General features: G+C 45.7%; 1 protein-coding gene across 1 annotated transcript; it reads right to left on the bottom strand.

The window, feature by feature from the left end:
- Nucleotides 1–309: 309 nt before the first annotated feature.
- On the bottom strand, nucleotides 310–17,241 carry LOC114364072 (Acyl-CoA synthetase long-chain). The gene is made up of 12 exons (XM_028320064.1): nucleotides 17,232–17,241; nucleotides 16,437–16,614; nucleotides 13,698–13,949; nucleotides 12,877–13,095; nucleotides 11,832–11,947; nucleotides 10,848–10,991; nucleotides 9,549–9,727; nucleotides 8,599–8,698; nucleotides 5,813–5,966; nucleotides 4,606–4,772; nucleotides 3,110–3,218; nucleotides 310–2,487 (listed from the first exon to the last, which is right to left on the bottom strand). The coding sequence occupies exons 2-12, from the start codon at nucleotides 16,606–16,608 to the stop codon at nucleotides 2,333–2,335; spliced, it is 1,767 nt and encodes a 588-aa protein (XP_028175865.1). The 5' UTR covers nucleotides 16,609–16,614; nucleotides 17,232–17,241; the 3' UTR covers nucleotides 310–2,332.
- Between the last annotated feature and the right edge of the window lie 1,389 nt (nucleotides 17,242–18,630).

Below are 18,630 nucleotides of genomic sequence, written 5' to 3'. Positions count from 1 at the left end.
CCCAAGGACGTACTGGGTCTAGTCAGGATTAATAATTTCCAAACTTCCACTTGTTTCTTACTTTTTATAAATTTTTATGCGACGCGAAACCCGGTACCACGGCGTGACCGCTTGGGTGGGGTTTTCAACGGAATAGAAATCTATGGTAGCATCGCGAGTCCTCGACTGCAAATTGGCGCGCAAATCGAAATTCGAATTACGTTCCATATTCAAATCAAATCATTCGACATTTCATTGAAAAAGTGGGATTTTTTTAGACTGGAAGTAAAGAATAAAGACTTTGGAGAAATAAAAATGAAACGACCAAGGTAATGATTTTATTAACATTTATTGAATAAATAATACAAAATTGTTTCTCAGTTGCAATATTTAATTTCAAACACAAAGTACAGTCACATTAACTGAGCAAGTAACTCCTACTTATTAACAGTAATGATTCACATTCAGTTAATAACTTGAATTAATTTCGAAACTTCCTATATTTATAGAAAAATATTATGATGCTACCTATTACAGTAACACACAATGTTACAATATTATTATGACATTTATTATTTATATGGAATCCATGATCGTAATCAGGTAACGAACAGTACTACTGATCACATATAATATAAGTTAAATGTGTAAATATACATGCAAGGATTGTGTATAAAGGTCGTAAATGCTCAGCGAAATGCGGTCAGAGAAGGAAATGTTACGACATTCGAAGTATTCTGACTAGCTCGCGCCGGCGCCGGCCTACACTGCCGAGCGCGGCCAGCCTACACTGCAGTGCTCCGCACGCTGGCCGTACACTGCCGAGCGCGCGGCCAGCTTACACTGCAGTGCACCGCACCGCGTGGCTGGCCGGCGCACTAACTACTAACCATTTGGCTCATCGCTGCACTCCCGCGCACAATCAAAATAACGAAAACTTATTATTGCAAATATTACATTACTTGGTAAACGTAACCCCATACCTCTAAGTACTAATCGATTAGTTTAAGAGCTTCATACGACCACTATCGTACACTAGAGACGCTAGGCCAATATCTACAAAATTTTCATGTCCCCAATGTACACACGCACGCATCCACTCGCACGAATGTGCCCACTCGATCAGATCTAATCTCGGATTTATAGTTCGACTCAGTAGTTTTGACAGTTTGTCTTTTAAATACGAAAACTACTGATTCGAGACAAAATTCAACTATAGTTAATAATAAAACACCATCCATCCGCACTCGCGCAATTTCGCATCCCAAAAGTAGCAACTACAGTATTTAGAACGAAACAAATATGTACAAGTCTTAGCGAAACTAAATACAGAAACGTAACTCGCCGTCGGCGTGTGATGCGACTCGTTGCGGCTACTCTCGCGAACAATAAATACATAATTTACATTTACATCTACAAGCCCGGCCGCGGCCCGGGCGTAAGCGACCCGCCCCACAAAACTTACATCATCTAATTTAAACCAATGTAATTTTCAGAATTCTGTTTAAAACATTCTCAAAAATGGCGCACACATTTCAGTTGAGCATTCGTTTACATAAATAAGTACAAGATCGGGTTGACGAATCTTAATTATTAGCTGAATCCTTATCGACGTACTTATCTATTTATAAACAAACGCTCAAAGGCTAGGCAAATTTCCAGTCAGTCCATCCATTCTATAGCTCGAGAGCCCAGAGCCCACGCGGCACCGCGCGGTCCAGGCCGCCGAATTCAGTAAAATAACAACAGGAGAATAATAATATCTTCACACCTAGCGCCGGGATATTGGATCCACACGAACGTTACACTACTTCAGGGATGGCGAACCTTTATGTATCAACGTGCCACTTCCGAAAAAAATGCTTGATAAAGTCTTAGACGTGCCATCAAATATCACCTAATGCTATCAATGAGGGGTATAGTACAAGTGGTGCCACTGGCGAGTGACATGACTTTACTCAACAGTGGCACTAACTGATGAGGGCAAATACGATAGCCCTTATATGTATAAAACACATTATTTTATAGTGAACTAGCGGTCGCCCGCGACTTCGTACGCGTGGATCCCGTTTTACCCTCTTACCGCTTTTCTGTTGAAATTTTTCCTGAATTTTCTTTGCTATAAACTTCACGGAGACCGAGACCTTTCCAACGAGTGCAAAACCGTGGAAATCGGTTCGTGCGTTCTGGAGTTATAGCGTCAGGGAGGAAAACCCGACTTATTTTTATATAGTAGATTTTGTGATAGGTGGGCGTGCCCTAAATATTGTGGCGCGTGCCATTGGTTCGCCATCCCTGCACTACTTTAATCTCAGTCCGCGGGGCGGGCGGCGGTAAACAGAAGGTGTTGCGCTCAGGACGCATACATGCGCTTGATGTCGTCCTTGTAGCGCTCCTGTATGTCCTTGCGCTTGATCTTGAAGGCGGCCGTGACCAGCCCCATGTCGGGCGACCACACCTCCGTCACCAGCTTCACGGCCAGCGGCACCTCGAAGCGCTCCAGACCGCCTGCGGATTTATATTCGTTACAATCTATGTATTTAAAAACAAAGTAAGGTACATTGTTAATGTTTCGAAACTGCATATTGGGAATGCCAATGGGAATGTCAACCGGTGTGGAGTGGGGTGGGTGTAGCTTAAATTTTGAGGTTAACCTTGAAGCTGGAAAGTCATCCACGACTACCAGTAGTCTATACAAATAAATAGGTATGGTGATGCACATCGGGCTAGGTCGAGTGTTGCTTCGTTGTGGTCGAGAGCCCTCTTGCTTTTTTCTATTTTACTAGAAAAGCCGTCCATGGCTATTAGATAATGTTAAACTCCCCGCACCCCGCACTTCCCTCGACCAAAAATTCGTGGGGCGCATCCTCGTGGACACTATCTATAGTCTGGTCCGTGAGCACGTAGAATTTTGTCCAATGACCCCTAGCTACCCATCCTTATCGCTCGCGCGTAATTATGTTGCTGTCGCGCTCGCACACTCACTGCGGGTACCAGTCGCACAGTCGCGACAGCAATATAATTACGCGCGAGCGATAAGGATGGGTAGCTTGGGGTCATTGGACAAAATTCTACGTGCTCACGGACCGGGTTTTACACCATCCGAAATAAAAGCTAAGGGTGCACTCACACTTGAGCGCGTGGTCGGCGAGTTCGCGCAGCGCGGCCTTTTCCACGGCGGGCGCGCGGCACAGCTGCTCGAACTCCATCGGCGGCAGCCCCTCGCGCGCCGCCAGCTCCTGCGAAATCAAAACCACATTATTTTCTATGATATGCACATTTATTTTCTCTATGGTTCTTGTGAATTACGTTTAGCCACCCACGATAGCGATAAAGGTTAGGGAGATGCCACACGGTGTGAAGCGGCGCCGCACCGCAAACATTTTTCCCCATTGCTGTACAGTGTGTGGAGCGGCACCGCTCCGGCGATGCGACGCGACCGCACCGTACCGTGTGGCTTCTCCTTAAGCTTAAAAGCCGGGAAACGGATCAACGACTGATGGGGCAGCAAGGTTCTGGAGTGGAGGCCGCGTACCGGAAAACTTATGGGACGTCCACCCACAAGGTGGACCGACGACATCATAAAGGTAGCAGGAAGGCGCTGGACGCAGGCCGCTACCAACCGGGCAACATGGAAAGCATTGGGGGAGGCCTATGTTCAGCAGTGGACGTCCTACGGCTGAGATGATGATGATGATGAACACAACTCTGTATGGATCGTAATGGTCCTTTATTCTTCTTCTTCTTTTTGTGTCGACAACAAACCTACACAGTGTCAGCTCAAAATTCCGCCACAAGAGTGGCGTTGTCAGCATCATTCATCAAATCCTCCTGAGTGCAGTTGCCTGGGCACTCAGGGCACAACACCAGTGGGTCTAGTCAAAATGCCATCGCAAACCAATAGAAAGTTTTCACTAATGTCAGTCGCCGCGTCACCAGTAATTCGATTCGATCGGAAAATGGCAGCCAAAATGCACATTGAACCACCAACGACGCGGCGATATAAAAGTTCATTCAAAATCGAATAAAAGTTAAAAAATGTCTATGACTTTGCGATTCTTTTTACTTTTTTTGGCTTTTTTTTAAATTAGTTTCTTCCTTCTTTCTGCTCTCTGTTTACGTCTATGCTTCGCTGTCAAACTAACTGTCATAACGACATCGCGATACGGATTTGTCAAAACAGCCTTAGGGTGGGTTGCACCATCTTAGTTTAACTTTGACAAACGTCTAAAATCTGTCAAACTCCATACATAAAACACCGGTTAACGTCATAGTTACGGTCAAAGTTAGGTGGTGCAACTCACCCTATTGTTTTTCGATCGAATCGAAGCTTATCACCGGGGTTTTAGAAATCGCAATGAAAATGGCGGCTTTTGCGATTCGATTCGATTTTGATTGAGTCTTAAATGCATGTTGGCTAAGCCTTTGTATGGGAAATTTCAATCCAGTCTTTCGATTATATTATCGATAGGTAGGGCTTTGCGATTCTATTTTTTGCCGTTTGACTAAGCCTTTTATGTAATCGACCTCTTTTGCGATTTGTTTATTTGTTTGCGACTGGTTTGCGATGGGTTTGCGATTTTAAAGTGCGTTTTGACTAGGTCCTTTATTATTGTGGGTTGTTACCTGCAAGCGCTGCGGGTGCGGCACGACGAGCGCGACGGTGTAGGTCTTGGTGGAGTCTCCGTAGACGCAGATGTTCTCGACCAGCGCGCACGTCTTGAGCTCGGCCTCCACCTTGCCCAGCGACACGTACTCGCCCGCCTGCAGCTTCACCAGGTCCTTCTTGCGGTCTGCGGGGACACACGCACGTTTACGATACAGCCATACACTAAAAATTGCCCACTACAAACGTCTGGCGTGAGCTTGCGCGCCCGATTGATGAGTCTTAAGGCCACCTTCTATCAACGGGAACGCGTGGTAAGTAACTTGCTTCTGAATGTATTGTAACTTCCTAGTTACTACTTTTTTATATTTTTAAACCGGCAGACAGTGGTGACTGAGTTTGTTGCGGCGCTTCTTCTCAGCACTTGCCAAATATTTGTCTCAAAGTGCTGGTAAGGCAAAAAAAGAATGAGAACTTAAGAGCATTAATTTGACGATTTGTAAGTACAAATTAGTATATACAAATAACGATAATTTTGTTATTTCTTTTGCTTGATGGACTTTATCTACGTGGCGAATGCAACACCAATGATTAGATCAACTACTCAATTTGCTCATAGGGACATAGCTACCATCATATCAATAATACGGGACTCCAGGAAAACAGGGGTGTGCCAAACTTTTTCGGCTAGACAGAGTAGGCATCTGCAGAGGGAAGTTCTTTAATTTTGCAATGCTTTTTTAATAGCCCCCCAAACACATTTTGATATAGGAGGGGCTAAGGCACGCTACGCCACTGACATTCACATTTGTTATAATGCATTTATGAGATAACAAAGCGAATAGTCTTCCAAAAAGTTTGGTCCTCTCTCAGTTACCTAATACATTGAATAGTAAGTGTTGTTGAATGCACAATTTCACCAAAACTTTTCAGTCACAATAAATCACTATCTTACAGCCTTTGAAATAAGAGTCAAAATCAATAAAATGTGGAAACTCAATCAATGGAATCTATACTAATATTATAAATGTGAAAGTAACTGTCTGTCTGTCACGCTTTCACGCCTAAACCACTGAACCGATTTTGAGTCCCGGGAAAGGACATAGGATAGTTTTTATCCCGGTTTTTGAAATAGGGACACGCGCGATAGTTTTTCTGTGACAGACAAAATTCCACGCGGGCGAAGCCGCGGACCGAAAGCTAGTATTTCATAAAGATGTGACAGACCGATGATCTTGATGCATCCGTCGTGGTGCAGCTCGCCGATGTCGCCGGACTTGAACCAGCGCATGCCGTCGGCCTCCACGAACTCCTCCTTCGTCTTCTCGGGGTTCTTGTAGTAGCCCTCCGCCACCGACTCGCCGCCGATCACGATCTCACCCTGCGACCATAAGCATGGTTAGTCCACGTGCAAAAACAGTATAAGCAGCTTAAATCATAATGGCGAATGGTCATGAAGTGTAAATTATATCGCTGCGACTAGTCCGGTCGCCAAGCACGTAGAATTTCGTCCAATGACCCCAAGCTACCCATCCTTGTCGCTCGCGCGTAATTATATTGCTGTCGCGACTGTGCGACGCGCGCCCGCAGTGAGTGTGCGAGCGCGACAGCAACAAAATTATATTACTACGTGCTCACGGACCAGGCTTTAGTGTGAAACATGGAGAAACTTGGCCGTCCACACTTGCTCTCCACTCAAAGCGGGGAGCACGGCAAAATGTATAACAATGTTTCATAACCTATGTTTATGGACTGTTTATAAACTGTTTACAAAGATGATGAAACATTGTTTATTAACAGTTTATAAACAGTGTTTATCAACAAATGTTGCCTAATGAATACATGGCTTCAGTGTTTGTATACGCAACTTAAATTATAATGGCGAATGGTCATGAACTGTAAATTATATCGCTACTAGTCCTCGTAAAATGTAAGCCTATACAGATTTCATAAGAAAATACTGTTACTGAATTTTTAAGGATATTTACAACTAGTGAAACGAACTAAAGCCCGGTCTGTGAGCACGTAGAATTTCGTCCAATGACCTCAAGCTACCCATCCTTAACACTCGCACGCAATTATATTGCTGTCCCGACTGTGCGACGGGCGGCCGCAGTGAGTGTACGAGCGTGACAGCATTATACAGCCTTGGCCAAAAGTATTGAGCACCCCCTAAATACTGCTTATACATGATAACTATAAAAGATACTCAAAGATATTTGATAAAAACCTTTCCTTGACAGGTTTTGAAACATAAACTCACGGCACAACGTGCAATAAAACACGTTTCGAGATGTTTAGCTATGATACTGTAGTATTGTTAGTCTTTGAAAAATCATAAAAAAACTTCTTCCGACCTCGCTGCTGAGTTATCAGCTGAAATTAATACGCCAATTTCTGCAAGAACAACTCGCAGAAGACTCCAAGAAGCTGGGCTTAAGGGCTATACAGCCAGAAAGAAGCCATGGCTCTCAGAAAAGACCAAAACAGCTCGTTACGAGTAGGCTTTAAAATACCAAACTTTCACTGAGGAAGATTTGAAAAACATTGTGTGGTCAGATGAATCAAACTTTGAGGTAAGTTAGCCAATATCATGTAATAACAATACGCGACAATAATATTATAAAACTATATTTGTAAAAATAAATATTGGACCGAAAAACACTTAACAAAATTTCGTTACTTTACAGATTGTTGGCACACCTGGTGTGACATTTGTCCGTCGTCGAGTAGACGAAGAATTTACCCCGGAGTGTGTGGTACCTACCGTCAAACGCGGCGGCGGCAGTGTGATGGTCTGGGGGTGCATGAGCGCCGCAGGAGTTGGGGAAATGTTTGTGTGTGAAGGACGCATGGACTCTACAAAGTACATAAACGCTCTTGAATCCGCACTTCTGCCCTCGTTTACAACACTTTTTGGTGACATCAACATGAAGAGCGTCAAATTCCAGCAGGATAACGCACCTTGTCACAAAGCTGACCGAAAGATGGCTTGGTTTAGTGACAATAACATCGAGCTGCTTGAATGGCCTGCCCAGTCACCAGACCTGAACCTCATCGAGCATTTGTGTGGTCTATTGAAGCGCAAGGTCCGGCGCCATTCAATAATAACAAAAGAAGACCTAAAACATCGCTTGCGAGAAGAGTGGAACGCTTTAACATGTGACGATTGTAATAAATTAGTACAATCTTTACCAAAAAGAATTTCTGCAGTAATTAAGGCGAAGGGTGGTCCAACAAAGTATTATTTTTTTGTTGTAAATAAACAATATAAAACTGTTAAAAACTGTTTTGATTCAGACACATGTATAATTCCTTCAAAATTAATAAATAACATGGGTGCTCAATACTTTTGGCCAAGGCTGTAATTACGCGCGTGCGATGAGAATGGGTAACTTGGGGTCATTAGACGAAATTCTACGTGCTCGGCGACCGGATTTTAGTAAAATGTTAATAAGAAAATACTGTAACTGAAAATTCATTTCAGGCTATTACAACTAGTGAAACGAACTACCATAATTTAAAAACGAATGGACTGAATGATTGAATGAGGTCGTTCACTCATTCAACATGGAATATGACATGGCTGAAAGGAAGTAGGATGAGTTCGTCCCTTAACTCGTTCCTTCACTCATTCCACATGCAACATGGCGTGGCTGAATGGGAGTTGAATGAGTCCGTTTGTTCACTCATTAGATATTCGTATGCCATTGTGGTTTCGCAGAATTGCTAAAACCAAGTGTCAGTGGGCGGGGCACATAGCTCGTAGAGACGATGGCCGTTGGGGCAGAAAAATTCTCGAGTGGCGACCACGGGCTGGAAGACGTAGCGTGGGCAGGCCTCCTACTAGGTGGAGCGACGATCTCGTAAAGGTCGCGGGAAGAGCCTGGATGCGGGCAGCGCAGGACCGTGCATTGTGGAAAACCTTGGAGGAGGCCTTTGTTCNCTTTGTCCAGCAGTGGACGTCATTTGGCTGAAACGAACGAACGAACGATGACATGTGGTATAGTTACCTGCGGGAAGGGCTTGTTGGTGACGCGGTAGTTGCCCTCCTCCCAATTAACGAGCTTGATGTCTGTGCCCGTGGTGGGCGCGCCCACGCGGCCCGTCGACCTGCACAGAACGAAATGTTATTAACACCACAGAATAATAATATGTACTATGTACACACGGCCACACTGTTAACTATCCATTTCCGTTTTTGCTCTGGCTCTCATCAAATGGTGATTCTTTGCGATAGAACGAGATGACATCACTGGCAATGGGCAGTTAACACTGTTGCCGATAGTACAAAAAGTTTTCTTCGCGACGGTATTTATAAAACTCAATGTCGTCAACAATATGGTGTAATTTAACTTGTATCAGAGTCGAGCACCGTTTCGTTTACATACGCCAGTGGTGGGCATAGTGCAGTGGGTAGGCTCATCCACTAAAATCTGAGGGTTTCCTTCAGTCTTTGGGACGAAATTTTGAGTTATTGTCCATGGTTTACGGCCTAGACATTATTTCGCGGCTAAAGTCCGGTCGTCGAGCAGATAGAATTTCGTACAGTGACCTCAAGCTACCCATCCTTAACGCTCGCGCGTAATTGTGTTGCTGTCGCGCTCGCACACTCACTGCGGGCGCCCGTCGTACAGTCGCGACAGCAATATTATTACGTGCGAGCGATAAGGATGGGTAGCTTGGGGTCATTGGACAAAATTCTACGTGCTCGGCGACCAGACTATAGTAGACACGGGTCCCGGTCATGGTCATGGCTACCTGTCGGCGAAGTCCATGACGGTGGCGCAGGAGGTGGTCTCGGTGAGCCCGTAGCCGGTGACGACGTCGCAGCACAGGCAGATGTGGGAACAGTCCCGTACCTGTCGGCGAAGTCCATGACGGTGGCGCAGGAGGTGGTCTCGGTGAGCCCGTAGCCGGTGACGACGTCGCAGCACAGGCAGATGTGGGAACAGTCCCGTACCTGTCGGCGAAGTCCATGACGGTGGCGCAGGAGGTGGTCTCGGTGAGCCCGTAGCCGGTGACGACGTCGCAGCACAGGCAGATGCGCAGCTGCGCGTGCGTGTCGGGCGACAGCGGCGCGCCGCCCGACAGCAGCAGCCGCAGCCGCCCGCCCAGCAAGCCGCGTACCTTGCTGAACATCTGGGAATACACACATTTATTATCCCTCTGTTTGAACATGTGAACTGTTTGAACAACATAATATGTAAAAACTTATGCACAACTCACGACGCGGTTTTCGCCCGCAGCGGGCGCGGTTTTATGCGGGTCCCGCGGCACCGGCGGGCAACTAGTAGAATCGCGCGGACCGCGGTAACCGCAGCCAAAACAGCCCGATGTGGGCGACCATTTTGTACCAGTGACTTAGCGCACGGCACGATTTTCACGCGGGCGTGAGTGAAAATCGCGCCGTGAGTTCTTAGAATAACTGCGCAAATAGCCGCTCCTGTGAGTTTTGAAATAAAACACAACCGCCGCGGGCGCGGGTGAAAATCGCGCCGTCAGTTCTTAGCCTAAAGCCGCAGCCGCCCGCCCTGCAGCCCGCGCACCTTGCTGAACATCTGAACGACACCAATCACGTTACTAATGTAACTGTAAGGCCCAGAACAGACGGTAAAACGCAACTGCAACTGCTAGTTACTTTTGAGTTGCATCTAAGTTTCTGCCATAGCGTCCGTTGAGAGACCACACATTATGCGACCGGTTTGAAACTTTCAGTTTCAGTTTCATTCATCAGAATCATCAGAAAGTTGCAGTTTCGTTGCAGTTGCGTTTCACCGTCTGTTCTGGGCCTAAATGTTGACTGATTTTTGATTAATGACCTTTGTGTAAAGGGATAAGGTTCAAATTGCAGTGTTGTTGGTGTGTAATTTCAAAGAGCCCTTTTCAAGGAGCCGAACGGAACACACGATAAAAGACGATGCTATGTAGTTCCACTAAAAATATTGTATATATTAATACGGATGCGGCAATTAAAAACTAGGTCCATTTTTTCCTCCCAGAATGAGTAATTGTTCTTTTGGAGAAGTAGCGTCTTGGAATAATTACTGCTAAACGGTGTCAAGTACATATCCACCACCCGACTAAACTCTGGTCCGGGAGCGCGTAGAATTTTGTCCAATGACCCCAAGCTACCCATCCTAATCGCTCGCGCATAATTATGTTGCTGTCGCGCTCGCACACTCACTGCGGGCGCCAGTTCCACAGTCGCAAAATTCTACGTGCTCCCGGACCAGAGTATACAAACATATTATGAGCTCACCAGCTGGTTGAGGATGGGCGTGTCGTAGCCGCGGCGCATCCAGGCCTGCTTGTAGGAGTAGGCCCAGCGGAAGAAGGCGCCCGCGAACTCGCCGCTCTTCGACACCTTGTCCGTGATGCCCTTGCTCACGCGGTCCAGGATCAGCTGCAACACACGAACGTTATTCATGTGATGAGGTTGTAATGATTCTAGAGTGGCGCCATGTTAGTGAATGTTTGTGTGTGGCGAACGTTGTTCCCACCGCAACAACGTTCGCCAGTTGGCGCCACTTTTTAAGCCACTAGCGAATGACAGGACTTTTAGTCTACGACTGGTTAGAATCACGCTGACGCACGATGACCCACGCTGACCGTCGGCACCGAAATATAATGGTGCGTCCACACTGGGCGAACGGGCTCGCGCGGCATACTCGACATCCTGCTCACTCAAGAGCAAGGTGAGCAGGATGACCAGCGTGCCGCCCAAGCCCGTTCGCCCAGTGTGGACGCACCATAAGAAGCGTCGTCGCCGAGCGATGAGCGACACTCAGTAACGTTTCCATCGATTACATAGATATTGATGATGAATCTGTCAGCGCCGACGGTCAGCGAGCAGTCTGTCAGTAGAATCGCCATCGCCATCGCGCACGCAGGCTGCACGCGTTGGTTTGGACGAACCTTTAGTTAGCGCAATTCCGTAAACAAAAGCAAACACCAGTGATGGTTATCAATGAAATAGACATGTTGATACCACAGTCAATTGACGTACTTTTTAAACTGTCAAAACGAAACTCTCCCATAGATTTTGTATGGCACTACAAGCAAGTGACGTCATTATTTTGTCAACCCAATTAAACTACTTTTTTAATTACAATTCAAACAAAAATCGAAATTTACAGGTAATTTAAAATAAATTAGGTTTTTAAGACCAGTATGAAGAGTCTTTTTAAAACAGTTGTGGTTTCGAATTATTGGGGTATGGTGTCAAACTGTCTATTGTACTGACCGGTACGGTGGTGAGGCAGGTCGGCTGCAGCGTGGTGGCGTCGCCCTTCGTGCCCTTCATGATCTTGTTGGACGAGTCCAGCATCGTCAGCGCCGTCGAGTAGCCGATAGGGACGCCTGCGGAGATAAGATATGTGTAAATACTTGGTTAGGTTATAATTTAGAATGGCGGTGTGGCACTTGGAAACGGGTCCCAATAGCGGCAGAACCAAACGTCATAAGTGTTGTGCTCTAGCTTAGCGACCCAGCCGAGTGATAACGGTATTGAATCTTTCTGATTTTTATTACCGTTCAGTCAAGCAAGACTTCTGAGACGGCACCCTTGACAAAACAAGGTGAAAAACAGTTCTGGAGTTTAAAGGCTCACCAGCAATGATGCAGATGCTCTCGGCCAATAGCTCAAAGACGTGGGCAAGTGGCAGGAAGCACATCAGGATGTCGTCTTCTCTGATGGGGACGGCATCAGCGAAAGATTTCAGCGTGGCGATCAAGTTACGTCAAGTTGCTTTAGCGAGCTAGTGGATGCTCTGAACTCACCAGCAATGATGCAGATGCTCTCAGCCAGTATTTCAAAGATGAGCGCCAAGTGGCAGGAATCCAATCAAGTTTTTGTCTACTCTGATAGAGACGGCGTCAGCGAAGGACTTCAGCTTGGCGATCAAGTTACGTCAAGTTGCTTTAGCAAGCTAGTGGATGCTCTGAACTCACCGGCAATGATGCAGATGCTCTCAGCCAATAGCTCAGACGTGGGCAAGTGGCAGGAAGCCCATCAGGATGTCGTCTTCTCTGATGGGCACGGCGTCGGCGAAGGATTTGAGCGTGGCGATCAAGTTACGCCAAGTTGCTTTAGCGAGCTAGTGGATGATCTGAACTCACCAGCAATGATGCAGATGCTCTCAGCCAGGAGTTCAAAGACGTGGGCAAGTGGCAGGAAGCCCATCAGGATATCGTCTTCTCTGATGGGCACGGCAGCAGCGAAGGACTTCAGCATGACGATTATGTTGCGTTTACGTCGTTGCTATGGCAAGTGGATGATCTGAACTCACCAGCAATGATGCAGATGCTCTCAGCCAATAATTCAAAGACGTGGGCAAGAGGCAGGAAGCCCATCAGGATGTCGTCTTCTCTGATGGGCACGGCGTCGGCGAAGGACTTGAGCGTGGCAATCATGTTGCGGTGGGACAGCACCACGCCCTTGGGCACGCCTGTGGAGCCTGACGTATACATCACGATGGCCGTATCCGACGGCGAGGGAGGCACCGTCTCTGTAATGCACATGAAGTAAATATCAGAACTCATTCTTTTACAAAACACTTAGGCCCTGTCCACCAAGGCGGAACGAAGCGAAGAAGTTGAATAACCAATCAGATTTCATTATCTCTATAGTCTGGTCTGTGAGCACGTAGAATTTTGTCCAATGACCCCAATGCTACCCATCCTTAATTATATTGCTGTCGCGACTGTGCGACGGGCGCCCGCAGTGAGTGTGCGAGCGCGATAGCAACATAATTACGCGCGAGCGATAAGCTTGGGGTCATTGAACAAAATTCTACGTGCTCACAGACCGGGCTTTACGTCTCTTCCCCAATTTCTATAGAAAAATTAGTTCGACATGTCTCTCTGCTCCGCGTTGGTGGAAACTGGGCCTTACACGTCCTAACATTTAAACAATAAATTAGAAAACTGGCGCATCGCAAAAAAACTTAAGTCAATATTATGGGCCTCTTTTCCAAAATTGGCGGCTGCACACAGAAGTAAATTTATTTTTTAAATATTTTTACAAACATTCTAAGTTACATGACTGCATTGTGCTGTACTTTACATTACGTTACCCCACTTTCAAATGCAACAAGCAGTCCGAACTCACCGATTTTGGAATTAGCGCCCATCTCGACGACCTCCTTGTAGGCCACGATGCGTATGCCGGGCTTGAACCCGTCGCGGTCGGTCTTCTGCAGCTGGTCCTCCATGAACACGATGGTGTCGACCCGCGGCGTCTTGGCCAGGATCTTGCGGAACTTGGGCAGCAGCTCGTGCGTCGTGATCACCGTCGACACCTCTGTCTCGTTGATGCCGTGCGCGATCGCCTCGTCGCCAAGCGTTGCGTATATCGTCACCACTGGAATTTGTTTTGTTTCATTAGCATGAATATTTAGGATGAGTATAAGTGCGAGAAAAGGGCTTACTTACATCCCAATAATGGATTTTTTTTATGCAAGACAAGGCAGGTATTTGACCGCAATCGCACCTGGTGTTAAGTGAGATGCAGTCTAGGATGGTACATATCTGCCCTGTAAGTGCCTATTCACTCTCGCCTTGAAAACTATTGATGAAATTTATAGTCTTTTAGGTTATGGTATGTACTCTTTATGAAATGTTTAACTTATTAGCTAGCTACTTAAATCAATTAAATCCTAATATCATTGCGACCAGCATGGATGTTTTTTTTTTTTGTTTTTTTGGATAATTATCCACACTATTTAAAACACTTTAGCCATGAGAAGACTCAGCTTGAAGTGCAACACAATATCTGTAGTAACTGGTAGAGATGAGATGTATTTACTAGAACAGATCCACACACTAGGTATTTTACAGTACTAAGTGGCACCTATTCCAATTTTTAAAATACTTGATCCGCCTAGTATTTTTTAAGTTACACGATTTCCGACCCTACCATCAAAGTAATAGAGGTTATTATTGCATAATCCGTAGTCGTCCACCTAGTATTTTTTAAATTACACGATTTCCGACCCTACCATCAAAGAAATAGAGGTTATTATTGCATAATCCGTAGTCGTGTATTACGCGCACCGCGTATTTCTCACTAAGCTTATGTGCGAACGTAGAGATTCACTCCGTCTCTGTCTGACAAACAAATTTGAGCGCAGGCAGGTGTGAGATAGGAATAGCCTGTTGAAGTATGAAGGGAGGATATCAATAAATCAACAGCCAGCAAAAACATTATTATTCAATTTCAAATTGCATTATTAATACTACGGTTGTATCTTTTTCTTTCTTACAGAGAAACTCAATTGTGTTATTTTGACTGTGTCGTCCAAATCACAAAGTATATTGGAAATCATCTTATAAAACGACATTTATTGTCAAAAATATGGAAAAGTTGAAATTTACATTCGAAGTGAAACCATCAACAGACGGAAAATCCAACTATATTGCTGTAACCTCAATTACGACACAAGATGACAAAGTCTTCCTTATTCCTGAAGAGTATCAAGCAGTATCACTACACAAACACATCCAAACTTCGAAAACCTTCACTACAGTGAAAAATACGTTGAAAAAAAGATATCAATCCAGAGGTGTTTGGATAAAAATGACAGAGGGTATATTACAAACCTACATGGATGAGGATGATAACATGATTTTTCAAGACCAGCTTCTAGAGGAAACTACCCAAGAACAATTGGCTATTGCTAGTAAAAAGTGTTCAGAAGATCCTATTGTGAAAATTCTGGAAAAATTAGTGGAAGGTCAACAAAACAGAGAAAAGCAAAGTATAAAAAAGTTAGCAGACAGGTTTGTAATAGAAAAGTTTGACGGGAAAAACTCAAGTGCATATCAGTGGATGTCCGTATTTGAAAAAGAATGTGAAAGATTCAATATTACACAAGATGAAGAAAAAATTGAAATCTTCAGATTATTTCTTGAGAAATCATGCAATGATTGGTATTCTTCTATGATGATCAAGCTTGGTTTACAGTCCGAATGGTCAGAATGGAAATCGAGTTTTTTGCAAACCTACGCCAGCAAAGGTTGGACTACTAGCAAGTATGCTTTATCTTTCAAGTATCAATCAGGATCTTTATTAGAATATGCAGTAAAAAAAGAGAAACTTTTACTAGAGGTAAGAAAGACAATAGATGAAGGGACCCTTATCGATATAATTGCTGCCGGCTTACCAGATTTTATCACAGATAGAATTAACAAAGAAGAAATTGAACACACAAAACACTTGTTTAATGCACTGGGCAGATTGGAACATTTGGTTACAAGAAAAAAATTTATTAAAAAAAGAGAAGATACGAAACCGATTAAAGAAAAATGTGGTATTTTTTCAAAGAAAATTGTATTTTAAAGTCATAATACGTGGATTAGTCCGCACTAGTCGCGTCAAGTATGGTAAATTACTACGTACTAGGTGGAATAGGTATTTGGATCAAGTATTAATAAATACTTGGAATAGGTGCACCTAGTATCAAATTTACCTAGTATAACCCATCTCTAGTAACTGGCAATAGCTTAAGAATGAATTTCAATAACCCATAGCAAGCTCTCAAGCTTTCGCCGCAGTCACTTAGTCACATTTATGTACGCCTGTCATACGTATACAGTAGTCACTAATTTACTGACTGCTGTCAGTTTTGGACTCTCGGCGGATGTGCGATATCTATTACTTCTTTTATTCTACGTTAAGCTTTCGCCGCAATCACTTTACATTTATGTACGTCTACCAGACGTGAACAGTGGTCATTAATTTACTATTGTCGACTACTGTCAGTTTTACACTCTCGGCGAATGAGGCGATATATATTTACTTCTCCCATTCTACGTCCGCCAGACGTAGCCTGATCTCGCGCGCACTCACCCGGGATGCTCTGCTTGAAGCAGCCGTGCGCCGCGACCATCCACTCGGCGCGCGTCTCGGCGAACATGACGAGGTTCTGGCGCGGCCGGCAGCCCAGCTCGCGCAGCCCCGCGCCGAAGTGCCGCGCCTCGCGCTCCACGTCCGTGTACGTCCGCCAGATGTAGTCGCCCATGTTGAACTGGGGATGATGATTATACACTCGGTTAAAACGTTTGTCGTGGCCTTATTTTATAAATAATATTTCTGTTACACCAACAACGTCCGTATCTTAATCTGTATCAGTGAACTCAACGTAACTTTAGTTGGGAATATTAATTAATGTATATCGATGGATTTTTTCATAACTTTAATCATGATTTCTTGCGCACCTTTATCGGTCTGTTAATGCGAAACCAAAATGATCCTCATTAAATTTTTATTATTTTTAATACATTATTAATCTAGTTAATTAAATATTTCGAATAAATAATAAAGGATAGGATAATGTTTAGAGTGAAATTCAAACAGGCTTAAATCATCATCAGGCTCGTCCTCCTCGTTGAGCACGATGCCGGGTAGCATAGCGAACTCTAATCCCTGTAACGCGGTGTAGCGCGTGAAGTGCCAGTTCTTCTAGCCCCTGTAGCGCTGCGTCCTACCTTCTTGAAGACGCGGCCGTTGGGCTTCGCTGAGCACGGTGCGCGTGCCGAGCGAGTGCCGGGCGGCGAAGCGCACAGTGTAGCCAAGTGTGACCCGTGTAGCGCGCGGTATAGCGCAATGAAGTACCATTCTAACCCATATGGCGTTGCGTCCTACCTTCTTGAAGACGCGGCCAGTGCCGTATTATCCATAAGGCACTTTAGGCCAGTGCCTAGGGGCCCACTATGGCCAGGGGCCCACTATGACCAGGGGCCCAGCACTCCCGATAAAAAAATGAAAAAAAAAAATTTTAAGATTATTTTTATGCAACAAAACTCAAACCACCTCAAAACTTCGCCTTATTTTGGTTTACACATTCAATCGTCATATTTCGATATTGTGAAACCTAATTAATTTTCGTGACGTTGGCATTACTGCTTTGGTTTACATGACAGGTCGACGGTCGACGCCCTTCAGAGGCTAAAAAGCTTCACTGTGGAGGCTAGGGAGAGGTCTGAGGGTGTGTTGGCTGTATCATTCGATATAGCCAACGCTTTCAATACCATCCCTCATCCCACCATACTCTAGGCGCTTCAACATCACAGAGTGCCTCAGTACCTTTGAGCGCTGCTGGCCGATTACTTGCGGGACCGCGAAGTCCTGTATGTTAACAAAGACGGCCAGCTCAAACGGCACGGCGTAGCCAGCGGGGTTCCGCAAGGTTCGGTGCTCGGTCCACTCTTGTGGAACCTAGGCTTCAACTGGCTCCTCCGGGGCGTCCTTCTCGCGGGCATGAGTGTCACATGCTATGCGGATGACACTCTGGTCACTGCCCGAAGAAGACATTTGGGGCCGCGGCTCAGCTGGCGTCGGCGGGCGGCACATTAGTCGCTCACAGAATACGACGCCTCGGCCTGAAAGTCGCGCTGGAGTAGACTGAGGCCCTTTTCTTTCCGGGGCCAGCGCGACCCTCCCGACGCGTTGAGGACGTTAGGATTGACGTCAAAGGCCAAATGAAATATCTGGGCCTCACGCTTGACGGGAGGTGGCATTTTAGCCCGCACTTCAACGGGCTAGCGCCACGCCTCCTCAAGGCAGCCAGCGTACTGAGTTGGCTCCTCCCGAATTTGGGAGGGCCACAAACGAGGTGTCGTCGACTTTATGCCGGCGTTCTGAGGAGCATGGCGCTGTATGGCGCCCCAGTCTGGGCGGACGCACTCAACAAGAGGGAGAATGCTGCCCTTCTGCGCAGACCCCAGCGGGCCATAGCGCAGAGGGTCGCAAGGACCTACCGCACGGTAGGGCACGCTGCGGCGTGCGTCCTCACTGGTACTCCTCCTTGGGAGCTAGAAGCTGGGGTCCTCCAGCTTTTAGAGGAGTGGGTGCAACACGGTCTTTAGACATGATTTTTAAATCTTGTCCATGTTCATTTTGAGACCCACTCGTTGAGATACTCTATTGAGGCCATCGAGCATTGTGCCTAGATCGTCCACGATCTCGGCCATGACTACGATCGATATCGTCTGTTGTCTGGGTGATGTGCTCGCCGTTGATATTTATGCTGAATCCGCTCTAG

This window comes from Ostrinia furnacalis, unplaced genomic scaffold (genome assembly GCF_004193835.3).
Source record: "Ostrinia furnacalis isolate ACB-3 unplaced genomic scaffold, ASM419383v2 OfSCF0415, whole genome shotgun sequence".
Lineage (NCBI taxonomy): Eukaryota > Metazoa > Arthropoda > Insecta > Lepidoptera > Crambidae > Ostrinia > Ostrinia furnacalis.
This window is presented reverse-complemented; position numbering and strand designations above follow the sequence as displayed.

Excerpts from the sequence above, each read along its gene's own strand:
- LOC114364072 (XM_028320064.1), bottom strand. The coding sequence starts at position 16,608 with ATGGGCGACTACATCTGGCGGACGTACACGGACGTGGAGCGCGAGGCG. Across the intron at positions 13,096-13,697 it reads GGGCGCTAATTCCAAAATCG|AGACGGTGCCTCCCTCGCCG; the intron begins GTGAGTTCGGAC and ends TGTGCATTACAG. Across the intron at positions 5,967-8,598 it reads CCAACAAGCCCTTCCCGCAG|GGTGAGATCGTGATCGGCGG; the intron begins GTAACTATACCA and ends TTATGGTCGCAG.